The sequence below is a fragment of the Thermobia domestica genome, chromosome 2 (assembly GCF_964235325.1).
Source record: "Thermobia domestica chromosome 2, izTheDome1.hap1.1, whole genome shotgun sequence".
Taxonomy (NCBI): domain Eukaryota; kingdom Metazoa; phylum Arthropoda; class Insecta; order Zygentoma; family Lepismatidae; genus Thermobia; species Thermobia domestica.
In genome coordinates, this window is record NC_137455.1 from 1,862,921 (window position 1) to 1,881,307 (window position 18,387).

The 18,387-nt window shown below is 35.4% G+C and overlaps 1 protein-coding gene across 1 annotated transcript in view; it reads left to right on the forward strand.

Annotated features, from left to right (window-relative positions):
• The window catches only part of LOC145669808 (uncharacterized), a 330,876-nt gene that overhangs the window by 81,328 nt on the left and 231,161 nt on the right, over positions 1–18,387 (forward strand). Inside the window, exon 3 of the mRNA XM_081738154.1 lies at positions 4,257–4,415. Coding sequence (XP_081594280.1) covers positions 4,257–4,415 — 159 coding nt within the window. The remainder of the gene's footprint in view (positions 1–4,256; positions 4,416–18,387) is intronic.

The following is an 18,387-nucleotide window of genomic DNA, read 5'->3' on the forward strand; positions in this document are numbered from 1 at the left end:
CATTTGTTTCTGTTCTTTTTAACATATATTAATACCTTCTGCAAATATAATTTTGAAAGTGGTAATACTGACAATTGGTCATAGAGTCTATCTAGTCTACTTTCAAGTCCCTTTCTTAAACATATTCTTACAATATTATTTTGCTGAACAATCAGAGGTTTTAAATGAGTAGGGTAAGCAGCACCCCAAATTAATATACCATACGTAAGTATACTATTTACCAGAGCATAATATACAGTTCGTAATATTTTTATGCTTACAATGTTTCGTAATTGAACAAATTTATACAATATTTTTTTTTAGTATTGTGGCGATATGTGTAATGTGAAAAGACCATTTTAGATGCTTATCAATAAATACACCTAAGTATTTTACTTCATTTTCACTAATAAGAGGACTACAGTTACATTTTTCAGTATTTTGACAATAATGCAATTTTAGTGACATGTTTTCTGGCTGTCCTGTTAAAGTTGGTGAAAACGTTATATACCTGATATACCTGATTTTTCCAGCATTTAATACTAACTGATGATTATCAAGCCATTGTTTTACTTTCTTCATTTCTGCTTCAGTTTTTTTTTTTTTTTGAATACATCTGTCCATGTTTTACCAGTAAATTAAGTGAGGTGTCATCAGCAAATGATTGTATATGCCCGTCCATTTTTAAATTACACAAATCATTTATATAAATTAAAAATAATATTGAGCCTAATACAGTTCCTTGAGGGACTCCTTGTTTTACATATAAATAATTGCTTTGAAAATTACCTATTTGGACGGCCTGTTTTCTGTCTTTCAAATAACTGTTAAACCAAGATAGTGATATACCCCTTATTCCACATCTTTCTAGTTTATTTAAGAGAATTTTGTGTGATATTGTATCGAATGCTTTAGCTAGGTCTAGGAAAACTGCAATTACTTTTTCAGCTTTATCAACATTTTTACAAACAATCTCTGTTAAATTGTATACCGCATCTGATGTACTTTTACCTTTTTGAAATCCATATTGATTTGAGGAAAATAATTTATTTTGTTCAAGAAAATTAACTAATCTTCTCTTCATACATTTTTCTAACAGTTTAGCACAGTTACTGAGGATTGATATAGGTCTATAGCTATTAGGATCAGCCTTTGAGCCTTTTTTATATATAGGTGTTATTACAGCAGTCTTAAAATCATTGGGAAATACACCTGTTTCTAAACTTAGGTTAAAGATATACTGCAAAGGTTTTAATATATTTGATTTTGTATGTTTCAATACACTTGCTGATAATCCGTCTATACCAGTTGTTTTTGGTGATAATTCATTTATGAAGCGTTCAATTTCCTGTTCAGTGATTGGGGTGAAGAATATAGAGTTTACTACTTTAGTTTGGGAATTCAAATTCAAATTTATTTTATCATCAATCTCTTTGTTAACTTTTTTTTGCCAACACTGGAAAAATGCTCATTAAAACTTTCAACTATTAACATTGGATCACGTTCAAACGTTACTAGACCATTTTTAGTGTTTAGTTCATTTATTTCTATATACTTTTTGTCATTTTTATCTATAATATATGTTATTACCTTCCATAATTTACTAACATTGTTATTACATAATGTAATTTGTCTTCTATAGTAGTCATTTTTAACTTCTTTTATTAATTGTGTAAGTTTATTTCTATACCTTCTGTAATATTCCTTAAATTATAAATCGTTTTGGTTTTTTATTACTAAACGACTTAATCTATCTCTATCTCTTACAGAGTTGACTAATCCTTTTGTTATCCATGGTTTTATTTTGTGATATTTACTACTTACTATTTATTTTTATTGTTAATACGTGAATTACTTATACAATTTTTCATTATTTGGATGAAATTCGAGGTTGCAGTATTAACACAATTACTGTGTATTACCAGATTCCAGTTACATTTTTTCAATTCTTCATTTAATAAAGTATAATCTATAATTGTTGTTTCATATGATGTTTTCCCCTCTTTTGCATTGTAATGGGAACATTTATACTAGTTAGAAAGTGGTCAGTTAAGCTCATCATTTAGTGATTGTAGAAATGCTTTCTCATCACCACTTGGAGTGCGATATATAGCTATTATGTTACAACTTTCTGCATTATTTAAATGTAAGCGCATTCCAGTGGCGTCAGCAAGATTCAGTTCCGTTACCTTGTCAATGTCAACTTGCTCGTTTACAAATATCATGACTCCATCTGCACGTGTTAAAGACCTATTTGTATAATAACAGCGATATCCATTTATGTTAATGTTACAAGTTGCTTCATTTTTCTATATTTCTGTTTAAACAATTATATCTACATTTATTGCAATATTTTGTAACAATACTAAAAATTCATCTAAATTTTTTCTAACACTTCTAATATTCAATTGAATAATCGTGATTCCTGTTTTATCACTAAATAATTCATTAAACGAGTCTATATTATTACAGATGTTAGTGTCTATATTTTGGTATAAGAACATTTCATTAATTACCTGTTCCATCTTGAGTGAAGTTGACAGTCCTGTTGAGCCACTTAGTTTTGCATGTTTTGTAGATCTTCTAGATTTTTGATATGTTTCACTCGGGATGTTTCGTCTTTCCTTAGAAGCACTTTTCCATCACGCACCCAAACAAATCGGAAACCATTGTTCCTGGCGAATTGTTTTGTTTCGTATAGCACTTTTCGATTGTTTGGTGTTAATTGTTCATTAACAAAAACTCGATTGTTCGGGAACTCGGGTTTGACTTCTGACGCTAATAAACTCTTCTTTTCTCGAAACTTCTGAATCCAGTTGTCCCTAATTACTTTTGAAGAAAGTTTAGCTATAATTATTTTGGGCTTGTCTCTTCTTGATGTGGGCAGTCTATAGGATTTTTGTATATCTTCACTTTTTGTTATTATTCCAGCTGCCTTCGCTACCTTCATTACCATTTCATTGGTTTGTTCTTCTTTTGTCTCGGGAATTCCAACTATTTCAATAGTTTCATCTAACTGTTTTTGTTCTAGTTCACTTACTTTGTCCTCTAGTGTTCCAATTGCTTCTTTCAATTTTTTGTTTTCTGTTTCCAAAGTTTCAGACTTTTTTGTTAGATCACTAACTGATTTCTTTAGATCACAAATTTCCTTAGTAAAGTCATCAAATTTGTCCGATAGAAAGTGTATGGTTTTCTCTAGATCACGAATATTATCTTTCATTTGCATAATTTTTGGCATATTTGCATGAATTTCACTCACTTGCTGCAATAGCTTCTTCAAATCAGGATCTTGGTTTAGCGTACACTCCGCACTATTGCCCGATTTAAACACATCGCACTTCCACTGTTCTTTTCTTGCTCCTAGTGTTCGAATATTTTCAGCATTTTTCAAGGATGTACATTTGGCGTAAAAACAATTATCACAACCACCGGTACACGAAATAATTTCTTTCAGATTGACGGCTGAAATTTCTTTCTTGCAACTACCACACAAGTCAGACATATTTGCAATGAAAGAAAATCTGTAGGAGCGGTTGTACTACACGTCTTGCTTGCACGAGCGCTGTCACGAGAATCGCCATATGCAAGAATTTGAAAGTGAATATGCAAGAACCATGAAATAAAGTAAATAGACACTCGTTAATTTGTTATAAAATTACATGGCATGGCGAGCAAATTTTATCTGATCCCAAACGGTTATAGTAGAATATATGCGGCTAAAGAAGCACTCTGTTTAGCCGAATGCAAAAGACTTCAATAATTTATCCCTCTACAAGTGAAACTGTCTTCATCACCTCTGTGGCTAAGTCGGAAGAGCACGTGGCTAGTAATCCAAAGATTGATGGTTCCCTAGGGTAGCCCTACTTTTTTTTTTTTACTTGTTTAAAGTGTTGTTTAGACTCACCTTAATGTAAACATATCACGCATATAGGCAATTTAACATATTTTGGGGAATAATTTTGTGATTCATTGACGCTTACGGCATGGAGAACATACCTAGAACATACTAGGCACATTCCCCAGGTACATGTCAGGCATGTGCCTAGGGGCGGACATAGACTATGACTATTACTTGCCATCCATGTGATTTCTTTCTCAGAAGTATATAAGGCACATACTGGACACATTCCCATGTACCTGAGGGAACATGATAGGCATATGCCTGCTATGTAATAGTGCTGTTAGGGAAATCAGTACCGTATCTTCTTTAGATTTGAACTACTAATTAGTTGAGTATATATATAACAGCTAATTCTAATGAGAATACTTCTTTCCAGTTTTATGACGAAGAGACAAAGCAGTGCCATCCTGTGGAAGTACCTGTCGACGAGAATTACACATACGATGAAGAAGGTGCAACAACTGTAGCCACTCTTTCGTCTGAATTCACGACTCCCATTTCAATAGCGGATACAGAAAAGTGTGGTCCAAACGAGGTAATGGTTATTACATACAAATACATTTTTCTGTTAGACAATTTTATCTTAGTTTTTGTCATACATCATGACTCCAGTTTGAAGTCTGTTCTATTCTAAGATTCCCGCTCTTCATTCTAACTACGATTCTTCTCTGTTATTCATTTTGACGCTTCATTCTACATAGATTCATATTAATTTTATTCTATTGAATGTATTGGTTTCTTCGTACAATAAAATAAAATTAAAAGCAAAGTCTATATTAGGTTAGTGCTTTAATAAAATGTTCGCGTTGATGTCTGGTGGGAAACTCACTTCAGCAACATAACGCAAGGATGAATCAACGTCACGCGTTTAACGTCCCAACACGTCCCGTAAACAGAGGTACTATAGGAGTGCCAGCAAAAGAAGGTCTTTGATAGCTCGCAGTGACGTTGCCACAACTACTCATGTGTTAAGGTTTTATTCGGTGCATCTATAATGACAATTTAATTAATAGTGTAAGACAGAGTGACCGCGGTTGGTAACACTAATACCAAAGTAGGGGCTGCATTGTCCCTTCGCACGTGGTAACAAACGTCAGAAACCATCTCTTGTTGGACCTGCTATAGACAATCAGGAAACAGCGCGCTGTTGAACTGGATCGTATGAAAATGAAGCATGGAGAACGCACGATTTCGAGTGACTTTTCTTTACGAGTTCAAACTGAGATATCCTACACAGCAAGTTACAAGAAACTTTATCTTTGCATGTAAGGTTGTAATGGTGAATGAATGCACCTCGCTGTTGATTTCTTGCAGTTTGTTTCATTGATACAGCATGGCAAAATGATCCCCTTGGAAAACAGGTAGTCAGCCCATTCAATAGATATCCTCTAGTTCCAAGGGACTTCGTTACAGACGGTTGAACGGAGCGGACGTGTGGAAGTACAGCTCCGACTACCTGTGTTACAAAGTTGGTATTTGATTTTCAAGTGTATTTGATTTTCTTATATTTAGTGTGTGCGCTCTAATTCAGTGATTTGTTTGAGAAGTACTGTGACCAAGTTCGACACAAGCAATGCAGGTACTACCATGAGCAAAATAAATGACGCGTCTCTTTATTTTGAAGTTTTTTGAAAATATCTCCGTTTTCTTTATATGTTCGAAATTTCGGAAGATTTCCCCAGCAGGACAGGTTAATAACAAACCCGTTTTTAATATTTGTGTTAGATATTAGCTTAAAATAAAGAAATTAGAAGCAAAAAACATTAAATCGACAGAAATCTCGAGAATTACCAACTCTGCTAAAGTGGGAAATTTTCAAGAACACGAGGGAATTCTGCATTTCAACACGAAGCAGCGACATCTATGTCATTGAGAGAAATGTGGATTAAATCTACAAACTAAACTTTTAACGAATATTTCTAGTATGTCTTATTATATGCATTATCTGCAAACTCCAAATATATGAATATATGCTAAGTATTAACATAAAGATAGAGCAAATAGTGGAAATTATCTATGGAAAAGGACGAATTGGTAGGACGATCGTAATGAAATATCGTCTTTACCGGAACAGGCTCAGTTCACGTAAAAAAACAAATAGCTCAGTTAGTTAAAGCAATAAGTGTGTATGCTGAAGGTAGCGGGTTCGATCCCATGGAAGTGCCGTTGTCATTTTTATCTCTACACTACGGTTATTTTATTTATTTTTTTATGTGGGAAAGAATTAAATTGTAACGTATGTGTAAAACTCATGACGATACCAAAAAAAGAAAAAATGCCGTTGTCGCACTTGCATTAGCGTCCCTAATTTTGTTTGCAAACAGTTTCGTAATTATTTCCCCTGTGCTCACTGTTCACCATATGCTCGCTGGCGCATAACGAATGTTTCCCAGTAAATGTTAATTCTAATTTGGAGAATTTTGTAAAGTTTTACAATATTTCTCACTAGATACTCTTCTATCTACGTGTTTGGATATTTTGATAACAGATGTCCCTATTAAATGTTTAATTTTCCCTAGATGTTTAATTACGGAAAAGTTTTACAATGTATTTGTATTGAATTGAAATTGTTTTGAATTTACTACATAAGGTAAGTAGACCGAAGGAGGAGAACTCAAGTAATTGATATTCTACGTAAAAGCAACCTATTGTAGAATGATGATGCTTCTTACCTTCAGCACATAATCTTTACGTTAGAGAGTCAGACAGAGAAAAATCCTGGTTTTTCCTCCTCTATGACCACCCATCTTAAACCTCTACATATCATTGTTCGTCTCACAAAATTTCGGTGCTCCAAAAACATTCAAATAATAATAATAATAATAATAATAATAATAATAATAATAATAATAATAATAATAATAATAATAATAATAATAATAATAATAATAATAATCCTGAATATGCCATCCTTACATAATGTAAGGATATCTTAGTTTCCTAGTTTAAATCTTAAATATCTTAGTTTAAAATGCTTTCTTTAGTACTTATTTAAGCAACCATGTAGGAGGGGGTACGACTTTTTATTTTGCCCCTCTCATTTCAGTACCCTTCCAACAGAAAGTAATTTTTGATAAGCAGGACAGACAAAATGAATAAGAAATATATTTACAGCATCCTCTCCCCTTTCATGATTGGAATATCACGTAATATTTTTTATTCTACGAAAGATGGCCCTGTGCGGTTAGGGGTAGGTAACTAAAAAAATACCTAATATATAGCGCCCCTTGATTGTAATATTACCGCTTCTTTATTTGTACGAGGGAGCCCCTACACAATCAAGGGTGACAAAAAGAATAGGAAGAGTGTCTATTGATTCCAGTGGTGGATCCAGCACGAACTCCTGGGGGAGGGGAGTTGAAGTGAAACATTCTTTTGATGATGTGAAGCTGTCACAAATTACCACTTAACTAAACTAAACAATAGTGGGGGGAACCGGAACCCAGTCAGTTTAAATTGATGTAAAAGTTTAATTTTTGGCTTCATATTAAAAGTTGTTTTCAAATGAGAATTTCAGTCCAAGTGGTCAATCATCAAATCTCGTGGGGCTCTTCAGTATAGGGGGCTACGGCCCCCTTATGAGAAAAGGCAAAAATATGCTTATAACTTCCGAATTTTCCGTCTATTTTAAAGAAATTATTGGCTTCATATTAAAGCCTTGGCTTCAAATGACAATTTCAGTCCGTGTGGACAATGATCAAATCTCGGAGGGCTCTTCGGTGTAGGGGTTTCGGCTTCTTTATGGGACAAGATTCACGTAGTTGATATTGCAAAATTGTTTTGTATATATAAGTGGAAACTTGCACCATTTGGTTAATTTTACCTCTTATGTTTTGCAGATTCATATTCCAAGCAATAGTTACTTCGCAGAGCTAAAAGAAGGCACTTACTAGTTTCATTAAAATGAAATGTCTTTTATGAGAAGTTCTCATGGAGCCGACGAACGAATAGGCATCCAAACGTTGGTTAAGTCGAACGGTTGAAACCCGTTGAGCTCGCTACAATTATTATTATTATTATTATTATTAATAATAATAATAATAATAATAATAATAATAATAATAATAATAATAGAGCATTCACCTTTGGTGCATGGGGTCCGTGGCTCGATTCCACTTCGCGCCAAGTGAAATTTGAGGTGGACAAATACCGTGTGCATGGGTATGTGTTTTCTTGAGATTTTCCATTTTCCTCCCACTTTCTTCATTTCACCATTCATTCATCATCATTCTCCCTTAGCGTAGGTGCACAATCGACCAACGTTAAACTAGATATTGCAATTTCAATAATAATAATAATAAAAATTAATTCAACTGAAAGGACTGTAATTTATGTGGACAGCAATTATCATAAATATGCAACCATTATAAAAATAATGCTTTGAGTAGAAAGATAATCCTTTCCAAGTGTTAACGAATGCGCACGAGATAAGACATGTCTCGAGAAAGAGACAAGACGCGCTTTGTGACATCCAAGATAATACGAGGCAAATGTTTTGGACACGAGATAGCTTGTAAAATGTCTCGTCTTGTCTGGAATGTCTCGAAAACAAAAGTCTAAGTTTTAATATTATCTTTCAAGATCTATTCTCTCAGAAGTAGTTCTCTGCCTTAAAATTAATAACGACATTTGTGATTTAAAAAAAGATAAACAATGCCTAAAGTTAATAGTTAACTTTTCGAAAAGAAGCTTCATTAAGGGTGAACCTGAAAGATGTCCACAAACTTCGGGAGGTGATTCGTGACATCAAAAGGAGACAAATGGTCCTCTTGCAGTTTTCGAATTCAGCTTCGTTGTCGAGATACAGGGTTGCCAACTGGTCGTGTTTGAGAAACTCACTGAGAATAAATTCAAGTCCAAGAATAAACTACTACTCATATATTTTTCAGGTCAATTGACTTATACCATGTTGTAAGGTCAAATATTTATTTATGAAGTGTGTACAAAATTCGCCAGGGTCTTTTCTGAGAAAATCGTCGAGAAAAAGTCACCTCCAAGAATAAACTACCCCTTGTAAATTTTTCTAAGAGAAATATCTGATACTGCAATATAGGGTTGTTAATTAAATATTGATTAATGAAAAATAAACAAAATTGTTAAAACCATTTTTGAGAAAATAGCGTTTTTCGATTTTCGGCTGTTTGTAAACCACACTTATTTTAGGTGGTAGGAAAAAATGGAAAAGCTCCTGTAAGAATACTAAGTAAACCCTAAGTTTAAAATTTGGTGTAGATAAGTTGAACGGTATGGCCTCTAGGCGAGTGCATATAAAAGTGTGCCGAACGGACGGACCGGAAGGACGGGTGTCGAAAAGTCACATTTTCGGTATGTAGACGCCATGAAACATGTAAATCCGTTGAAATCTGAATTTGATATTATTTTCACAATCACTATATTTTCTTCTCTCTTTTGTCGCTCGAAAAAGAAAAGCCTAAGTTTACCACAAAAAGCTAGGGAGTTTCTCAAAAAATATTCAATTACAGGGCCACCGCACTAAACTTTTTCAATTCAATTTCTTAACTGTGTTAGGCCGCAGTTGTTACTGAAGTGTGTATTTGGATAATACGAATAAAGTTATCGTATTATTCAAATACATCGAATGTCAGATTATCGAATAAAAAACTTCGATTGAAGAAAATCCACACTACAAAACTAACTCACACTTTGAGTACATTTTCATTAGACATATAATAGACCAATTAATGCAATCATTGTTTATGAAATATGAAAAAAATCAAATGAGTCACTTTGGGAAACTTGTTCAAAAAGAACACGTCAAGAGTAACCTACCTCTTGTGAATTGTTTCGAACAATGAGTTAAGATATACTTTTGGTTATTAATGAAATATTTATTTGCGAAATTTGAACAAACTCGCCTGTCGTTCGAGAAAATTGTCGGGGAAATAACCTTGACCCCAAAAATAAACTATCCGTTGTAATTGTTTTTCATAGAAATGACTTATACTAAAATATAGGGTTATTAATGAAATACTTATTTATGAATTATAAATAAAATTGTCCGAGTAATTTTTGAGAAAATCGTGAGGGAAAAATAACTCCCCGAATAAACTATCTCTTGAGGATTCTTTCAGGGTAAGCGAGTTATTCCATATTACTAGGTTTTTAATGAAATATTTATTTCTGAGTACGAACAAAATTGCTTGACTCATTTTTGAGAAAACCGTGGAGGAAAAACACCCTCAAGAGTAAACTACCCCTCGCATATTTTTTTCAGGACAAATGAGTTTTGCCATATTGTTCGGTTATTAACGAAATATTTATTTTTGAAATATGAATAAACTCTTTTGAGTCGTTTTTGAGAAAATCGCCCAGACAACACTCCACCAAGAATAAACTACCCCTCGCATTTTTTAGGACAAACGAGTTATGCCATATTGATAAGTTATTAATGAAATCTTTATTTATGAAATATGAACGAAAACATTTGAGTCCATTTTGAGAAAATCACTGAGAAAAAACTCACGCCCTTAGTATAAACTACCCCTTGTAGATTTTTCTCAGATAAATGCCTTATACCACAAAATAGGGTTGCTAATTAAATATTGATTTATAAAAAAGAAAGAAAACAAGATCGTTAGAGCCAGTTATGAGAAAATATCTTTTTTCTATTTTCATCGTACAGGAAACTACCCTTGTTTTGGGAGTAGGAGGGAAATAAAAAAAACTATAGGAAACACTATGAAAATCTTAAACTAAAATTTGGTGCAGATAAGTTGAACGGTATGGACTCTAGGCGAGTGCACAGAAAAGTGTAGCGAACGGACGGACGAACAGATAGACATGTATCGAAAAATAACTTTTTCGGTGTTAGGGGCTATAATACGTGTAAATTCGTTGAAATCTCAAATTTAATTTTTTTTTTTCGAACACCATACTTTCTTCTCTCATTTGTCACTTCAAAGTAAAAGGAACTCAGAACTACAGATAAAAGACACCTACTTTTACACATAGACATTATTTATTGATTTAAAACTGTTTTAGTTTGTGTCATTTCACTTCCAATTGAAAGGTTTTACAATGATTAACGGCATACCAATGACGAGACGGAAGTTTTCAGGAAGTAAATGCATTCAGAAGTCTAGATTGCATTACAGCTATCAGTCTGTTTTTATTTCTGCAATTGTTAACAGCTGTAATTTCGTCCAAACGCTACATGAAATAATTTTTGGTTGACGTCATTGTGTTACTATTTTAGTATTGTTCTCTTCAGACTTGGTTGAAGTTTTGACTTAACGGTTATACATTTTTTTCTTATTTCATCGTTACACATAAGAATAAAATGTGGTGACTGGATAGATTCGAACCTACGAACATTGAGTTTTTATTCTTCAAACAATTTACCAATGGACCAAGCTTTGTCCTCACGTTAACGTACGGTTACAGGGTTTATTACGATTTAAATAAAATGGCTGGCTGTTAGAGTTTCCTGCCCAAATATTTCGATAAAAAATTTTCATTGCTTCGTACATTGTTTAGATACACATTTTAGGAGAGTGAATTTTGGTGTATATAATAATTTCATGCCAGATAAAAGCTGGATAAGTTTTAATAACATGTTTCATATGTAGTTCTCAATAATAGACTTGTTCGGGATGACGTTCCAAGGTTTAGCATTGACTAGCAGTTTTTGCTATTAATATCCCTTCTAGCAATATTGGCAGTAGACAAAAGTTAGCCCGTGTTAAAGCTTTTTGCTCCTAATTTAGTTATTTTACTTTATTATTTAACGAATATATTGAAAATTGTCAGAGACACGTATGCAGTAATTTATTTCGGGAGGGGTCCGACTTCAATATTAGGATAAATTATAATAAAATTTTAAAAGATAATCCCCAAAATTAGGCTAAATTTACAGAAAAGTTGGGGTTTCAGAGGGGGTCCGGACCCCCTAGACCCACCCCTAAATGCGTTCTTGTTTGTCAGTAACATTTCCTCATTTTGAAACCCTCAAAAACTTCGGATAGACTATATAAAGGAAAACGAGTTATTTTCGATGAAATATCACTTCAAGGAGACGCGTAAGTTTTATTGCACAGTGTGGTATCCCACGTTCACAATGGCAAGAGTTTCTTTCCTCTGATTCTCTGTCATTGTGCTCTATCGAAAGGTTAGGTTTGTAACATATTACTCCTACGAACAAGCATGACTGGCAGATAGGAATACTGAACACAACTCCAGAGAAATGCATGCTGGAACTTACGTTTATAGCTACGCTTTGGTGATTTGCCCTCAAGGTCAATCGAGTGGTAATTCAGTTCCGTCTCTGTTCTTAAGCCATGTTCGTATTACTTCGAACAGTTTTGATAATGAAAAGCATGCCTCTTAATATAACAGACTTCTTTCGCGTAAGAAATCGAAACTCAGTTGGTCAGAGCAACTAGTCTGTAAGAATTAGGTTGTTAGTTAGTTAGGAGCCCAGTACGAGTAAGGGTTTTTATTATTATTGTTTTTATCTTTTTTATGTGAGGAAAAATCAAATTGTGACATCGCGATATCAAATGTATTTGGTTAGGTAGCTTTGTCTTACCTAAACTTTAAACATCAGTAACCGTCGAAATTATTTCACTAACCGATCACTTACTGAACATTTCAAACATGTCAAACCAGTGGCATAACATGAAGGTTAACCTCTCCTCCGCAGTCCTTAGTTATGCGTCCGTACTTTCAAGGGCGGACTAAGGGCCGGGCGACTGCCCGGGGTGCCAGAGAAAGAGGGGCACCAAAACGAGCCTCAAAAAGTAAATTTTACAATGTGCTTTCTACTGACGTTTTTGGTTTATATTCTTGTAAAGTAGTGGCAATTATATGATCTTTTTACATTTCACTATGGAAGAAGAGAGTTTCATAGTACTAAGGGGGCTGTATCGAAAAATTGAGAGATGGCATGTAGAATAAAGAGTGCCGGGAATTAAGTATTGTTTGTTTGTTTGCTTGAGTTTAGCGTTCCACGGTTATGCCTTAATGGGCAAGGGAGATGTGGATACTAATTATAGTGGAATCCGAACCACTTTTATCGTTCAACAGTAATCCACCGGGAATTGGACCCGGTACCACAGAGGGCAGGCGTGCTAGCCACTAGACCAGAGGGGGTGGAGTTGGTATTGTTTACAGCGGGCCATATTCTTTGTGAAGTTTTCCTAGGTAATGGATTTCTTTTTGAAAATGGGTTTAAAACAGGGGCGTCATTTAGGGAGGGCAGGGAGGGGCATTTGCCCCCCCTGAGTTTGAGATGTATATAGATTTTATCATTAGAATAGTAGTAAATCAGTGAAAAACGCGAAATTTTACTTATATCAAGAGGTCTTGCCCCCCCCCAAACCAAAATCTGAAATGACGCTCCTGGTTTAAACTATTAAAAACACTATGATAAAATGTAAAATATAGGCTACTACTAGGGGAAGGGCGCCAAAAAGTCACTTGGCCCGTGTGAAAATTTGGCCTGCTCCGCCCCGGCGTACTTTCTGTATATTTTTTGGCCTTGCAGCTTGTGCGGTCCCCACGCCACATTGTTGCGGGGGCGCTATTTACGCCTAGCTTTCGAACGTAATTCAATAACTGTTTAAGAAATTCTACCATCAGCGTGGAAACGGGAATATATTTTTCTAATAGTCCCATAGAACTTTCACTCAGAACGCCAGATGCAATTTTTCAGAGTGGGCTCTGGCTCATATTCAGGAATAATAATAATAATAATAATAATAATAATAATAATAATAATAATAATAATAATAATAATAATAAATATGAATGTCTTTGGAGAGCCGAAATTATGTGACACGAATCATTATAGATAGAGCTTTAAGATGAGTGGTCATAGGGGAGGAAAAACAGGATTTTTCTCTCTCTGACTCTCTAACATTAAGATTATGTGCTGAAGGTAAGAAGCATCATCATTCTACAATAGGTTGCTTTTACGTAGAATATCTATTACTTGAGCTCTCCTCCTTCGGGCAACTTTGCTTATGTAGTAAATTCAAAACAATTTCAATTTAAGACAAATATTTATAGAGAAAATTAAACATTTAATAGGGAAATCTGTTATCAAAATATCCAAACTTTTTTTTTTTTTTTTGGTATCGTCATGAGTTTTACACATATGTTACATTTTGATTCTTTCCCAAATAAAAAATAAATAAAATAACCTTAGTGATAAAAATGACAACAGTACTTCCACGGGATTCGAACCATCTACCTTCGGTATACAAACTCGTTGCTTTATCTAACTGAGCTATTTGCTTTCTTACGTAAGCTGAACCTGTTCTACAGTAAAGACGATTTTTCATTACGATTGGGCTAACAATTCGTCTTTTTCCATAGGTAATTTCCACTATTTGCACTATCTATACGTTAATACTTAGCATAGATTCATATATTTGGAGTTCGCTGATAATGCATATAATAAGACATACTAGAAATATTTCGTTAAAATTTTCGTTTGTAGATCTAATCCACGCTTCTCTCAATGACATAGATGTCGCTGCTTCGTGTTGAACTGCAGAATTCCCTCGCGTTCTTGAAAATTTCCCACTTTAGCAGAGTTGGTAATTCTCGAGATTTCTGTCGATTTAATGTTTTTTGCTTCTAATTTCTTTATTTTAAGCTAATATCTAACACAAATATTAAAAACGGGTTTGTTATTAACCTGTCCTGCTGGGGAAACCTTCCGAAATTTCGAACATATAAAGAAAACGGAGATATTTTCAAAAAACTTCAAAATAAAGAGACGCGTCATTTATTTTGCTCATAGTAGTACATAGGAAAAACTCAGTCAAATTTGTCTTTGACAAAACCACGGGCAGTAAGCGACCTTCCCCAGTCGATTTATATTCCTGGTTATGTACATATTTTGAGAATATATTCCAGGATATTCAAGCCTTACAATTGCACAATGAGGACTATAGCATGTACATTCAATTCAAAACTAGTGCAGTACATAAACAATTTCTTGAACACGCACCGGACAAACTGTCTTTTACCCATTTCGATCATTCCATCAGTGATGTCTACATTTTGGATTCTGAAGTGCATGTTACCCGTGTGAAGATCATGGATGTACCTTTTGATTATCCCTATGAGAAAGTTTCCCAAGTATTAAGTGATTATGGTGACGTACTCAAAATCGATCATGAAGTCTGGAATACACGTATCTTATCTTATCTTATCTTTCCTACACGTATCTATAATGGCAACCGAATGTTTTCCATGACCTTGAAAAACATATTCCATTATCATTGATAATGTGAAATGCAGTGTATCTTACGGAGGTTAACTTCAAACTTGTCATTTTTGTGGATCCTTGCAACACCTTATCTCTGTTTGTCCGAAGCGCCGGCGCCCGGTTCGTCTTATGAACCCAGACATCGAACCAGCAGTGATGACGGATCTTCGGAGAGTGTCAACGTTACATGAAACAAATTCAGGGCCTGCCCGAAAGCCCATTTCCCTAGTTACCAGTGTAGATGATACGCGGGATTCCGCCTCAGAACCTCCCGCCCTCACTGTCACAGAATTTCCACCGCTAATACTGAAATCGCAAACTATGACTAGTGTACTAAAACCCCCAGTCAATGACGAAAAGGACCAGACTATACATAATACCACAATTGACGATCGCACCCACGACCTTCGTGATAGAAGTCTATCCCCTACTTCTAACATGCTTCCAGAACAGACGACCGTGGCGCTAATGGATGAGCATGATGTTAACACGGATCTGTCATCTCGCTCCCTCTCCCCTCCACCTTCTAGTGACGCGAATAGTGCTGCACATAGTGTTTCTCCAATATTATGCGCAAAACACGTTAAAAAACGAAAAACAAAAGAACGTGAGTCTCCAGGTAACCTTCAGGATGTTGACTGTGAGAATATGGTGTAAGCAAGTTGTGTCTAGATAAGCGTTCTAAACAGCAAGAAGGACTCTATGGTGTGTGTAATTATAACGTGCTTCTTTTTCTTGGCGTACTGTGGCAAACAGTGTTTTTATTATTATTATTATTATTATTATTATTATTATTATTATTATTATTATTATTATTATTATTATTATTGGTGGTGGTGGTGGTGGTTATAATTATGACATGGTCATGCGGCATGCACTCCCGAGCAATATATATATTGTTTTGCCTTTCTCACCCACATACACAGGTGAGTTACGATTGTGTTATGTTTACTATTAATCGCCTCCAGTTACTGCGGTTGGACGTTTTGGTGCTATGTCTATACAAGGGTCACTGACTTGGATAGGTGTTTTGAAACATGTTTTTGTTTATGTGTTCATAAGATGATAGCCAGTGTTAACGGACGTTCATATATGACTTTGAACATTAATTCTATTAGTAGCACGGCCAATAAACAGGTGTTAGCCCAGTTTTTACTCGAGCAAGATTGTGACATATATTGTCTTCAAGAACTGACCTTCAGTGATCTATCATTTGTTTACAATTATACAGCGGTAACGAATGTGGCTCCCAACGTGTTAGGTACAGCAATTTTATTAAAACGAGGACTGGTAGCTTCACACATACAACTCTCCTCGTCTTGTAGAGCGATTAGCTGTGTCGTAGACAAGTTATGTATCCTGTGTATTTACGGGCCTTCTGGAACAGCACAACGTGTGGCTCGCGAGCGCTTTTATGCGGAAGAGGTTGTTTCACTGCTACCCACCGCACGCTACCCGCTCCTCCTTCTCGGGGACACAAACTGCATTATGTCCCCTAGGACACAACTCGTGTTTTTAATCCATGTTTATCGTTCCAAAAGATCGTCACCCAACTAGGTCTCATAGATATTTGGCTAATTTCTCATCATAATCACCAATTCACATATAAGTCGGCGCGAGTTCAGTCTCGCTTCTATATGTATTTTATTTCAAAAGAATATTTTCCTAGTGTGTTTGACATTCAAAATTTACCTTTGAGCTTTTCGGATCACTCATCATTAAAGCTCATATTGAGATTTTCTCAGAACATTCCCCGGTTGTATGGTCGTACTTTTTGGAAATTAAATAGTCAGCTTTTAACTGATGACATAATACAACAACTCTTTGCTACTAGATGGGAACAGTGGATACGTGCACAGACAGTTTACCCGAATATAAATATATGGTGGTGTTATTTTGTCAAACCCCAAATTCGTTTGTTCTTTCAAGGAATGGGCAAACAAAAACGTCAGAGATATAGAGAAACTTTTGAATTCCTCTATGCCACTTTATGTGATCTCTGGAAACAACCAAGTAGTATTTCCAATATGGCCGCCATGATGCGAGTGAAACATCACTTAAAAAAGCTCCAATTGGAACATTCGTTTAGTGTATGCGTTAACGAAGGGACAGCAGGCAGAATGGTTGCGGAACATATCTCCTTATACCATTACATACATAGGTTACGACGCCAAAACTCACAATGTTCACAGAGGTGACGTCCTCGACGGGCACAACATTTACGTCAGTTGATGGTCTCTACGCCCATTTTCAGGATTTTTATACCCAACTTTACTCACTTCAACGCTGCGATAGCTCGTTATCAGCTCCTTTTGTTGCCAGCATTCCACACAGCCTTTCCGAAGAAGAACGACAGGAACTTATCACGCTTGCTACGCTTCAAGAAATACAGAACGTTCTCTGCACGGTCAAGCGACGTACGGCTCCTGGAAGAGATGGATTGATCTACCAACTTTATGTGACGTTTTTCCCTTTACTAGGTCCGATCCTATGCAATATATATAACTTTTTATTGCAAGGTGGGCCAATGTATCAGCACGGAGGGATTATTATTTTAATACCCAAAGGGGGAAAACGAACGGATGTTGCAGACTATCGACATATCACTCACCTCAATACAGACTATAAAATCTTCACTGCCATCATGACTCAACGTATCAAGAAGATTGTCCAACCGTACATCAGTTCAGCTCAAACGGCGCTTCATTTTGAACGGAACATACATACAGCTCTTGCAACCATTCGAGATATTCTAGCCTATTTCAAATTTAAAAGACTCTTTGTAGGTTTGTTAGCTTGCGATTTTCAGAAAGCTTTTGATACTCTGTTACACGACTATTTATATAGGGTCTTGCAAGGATATAATTGTCCTGCCCAAATTATATCAGTAATACGTCACTTATACGCAAGAGCGACCTCACAGTTACAAATAAATGGGCATCTTCTTCCACCTTTTAAAATCCTTCGAGGAGTTCGTCAAGAATGTTCGCTTTCAGGTCTCCTGTTTTTTCTTGCCCTCGAGCCATTACTCCATCGATTGGTGACACTTAATGAGGCCTTTCGACCATTAACAGCCATTGCCTTCATGGATGATCTGACTATTTCTTGCTCAACCCCTCAACAAGTGCGTCACATCAAGCGGAGCTGTTCTCTCGCGCAAGAAGCCTGTATCTCAATATGCGGAAAACAACGATTCTTTCTATAAACAATTTTCAGACTTTATTACCAGAACTTTTGTCACAAGCATTTGCTCACACGACTAATAAGG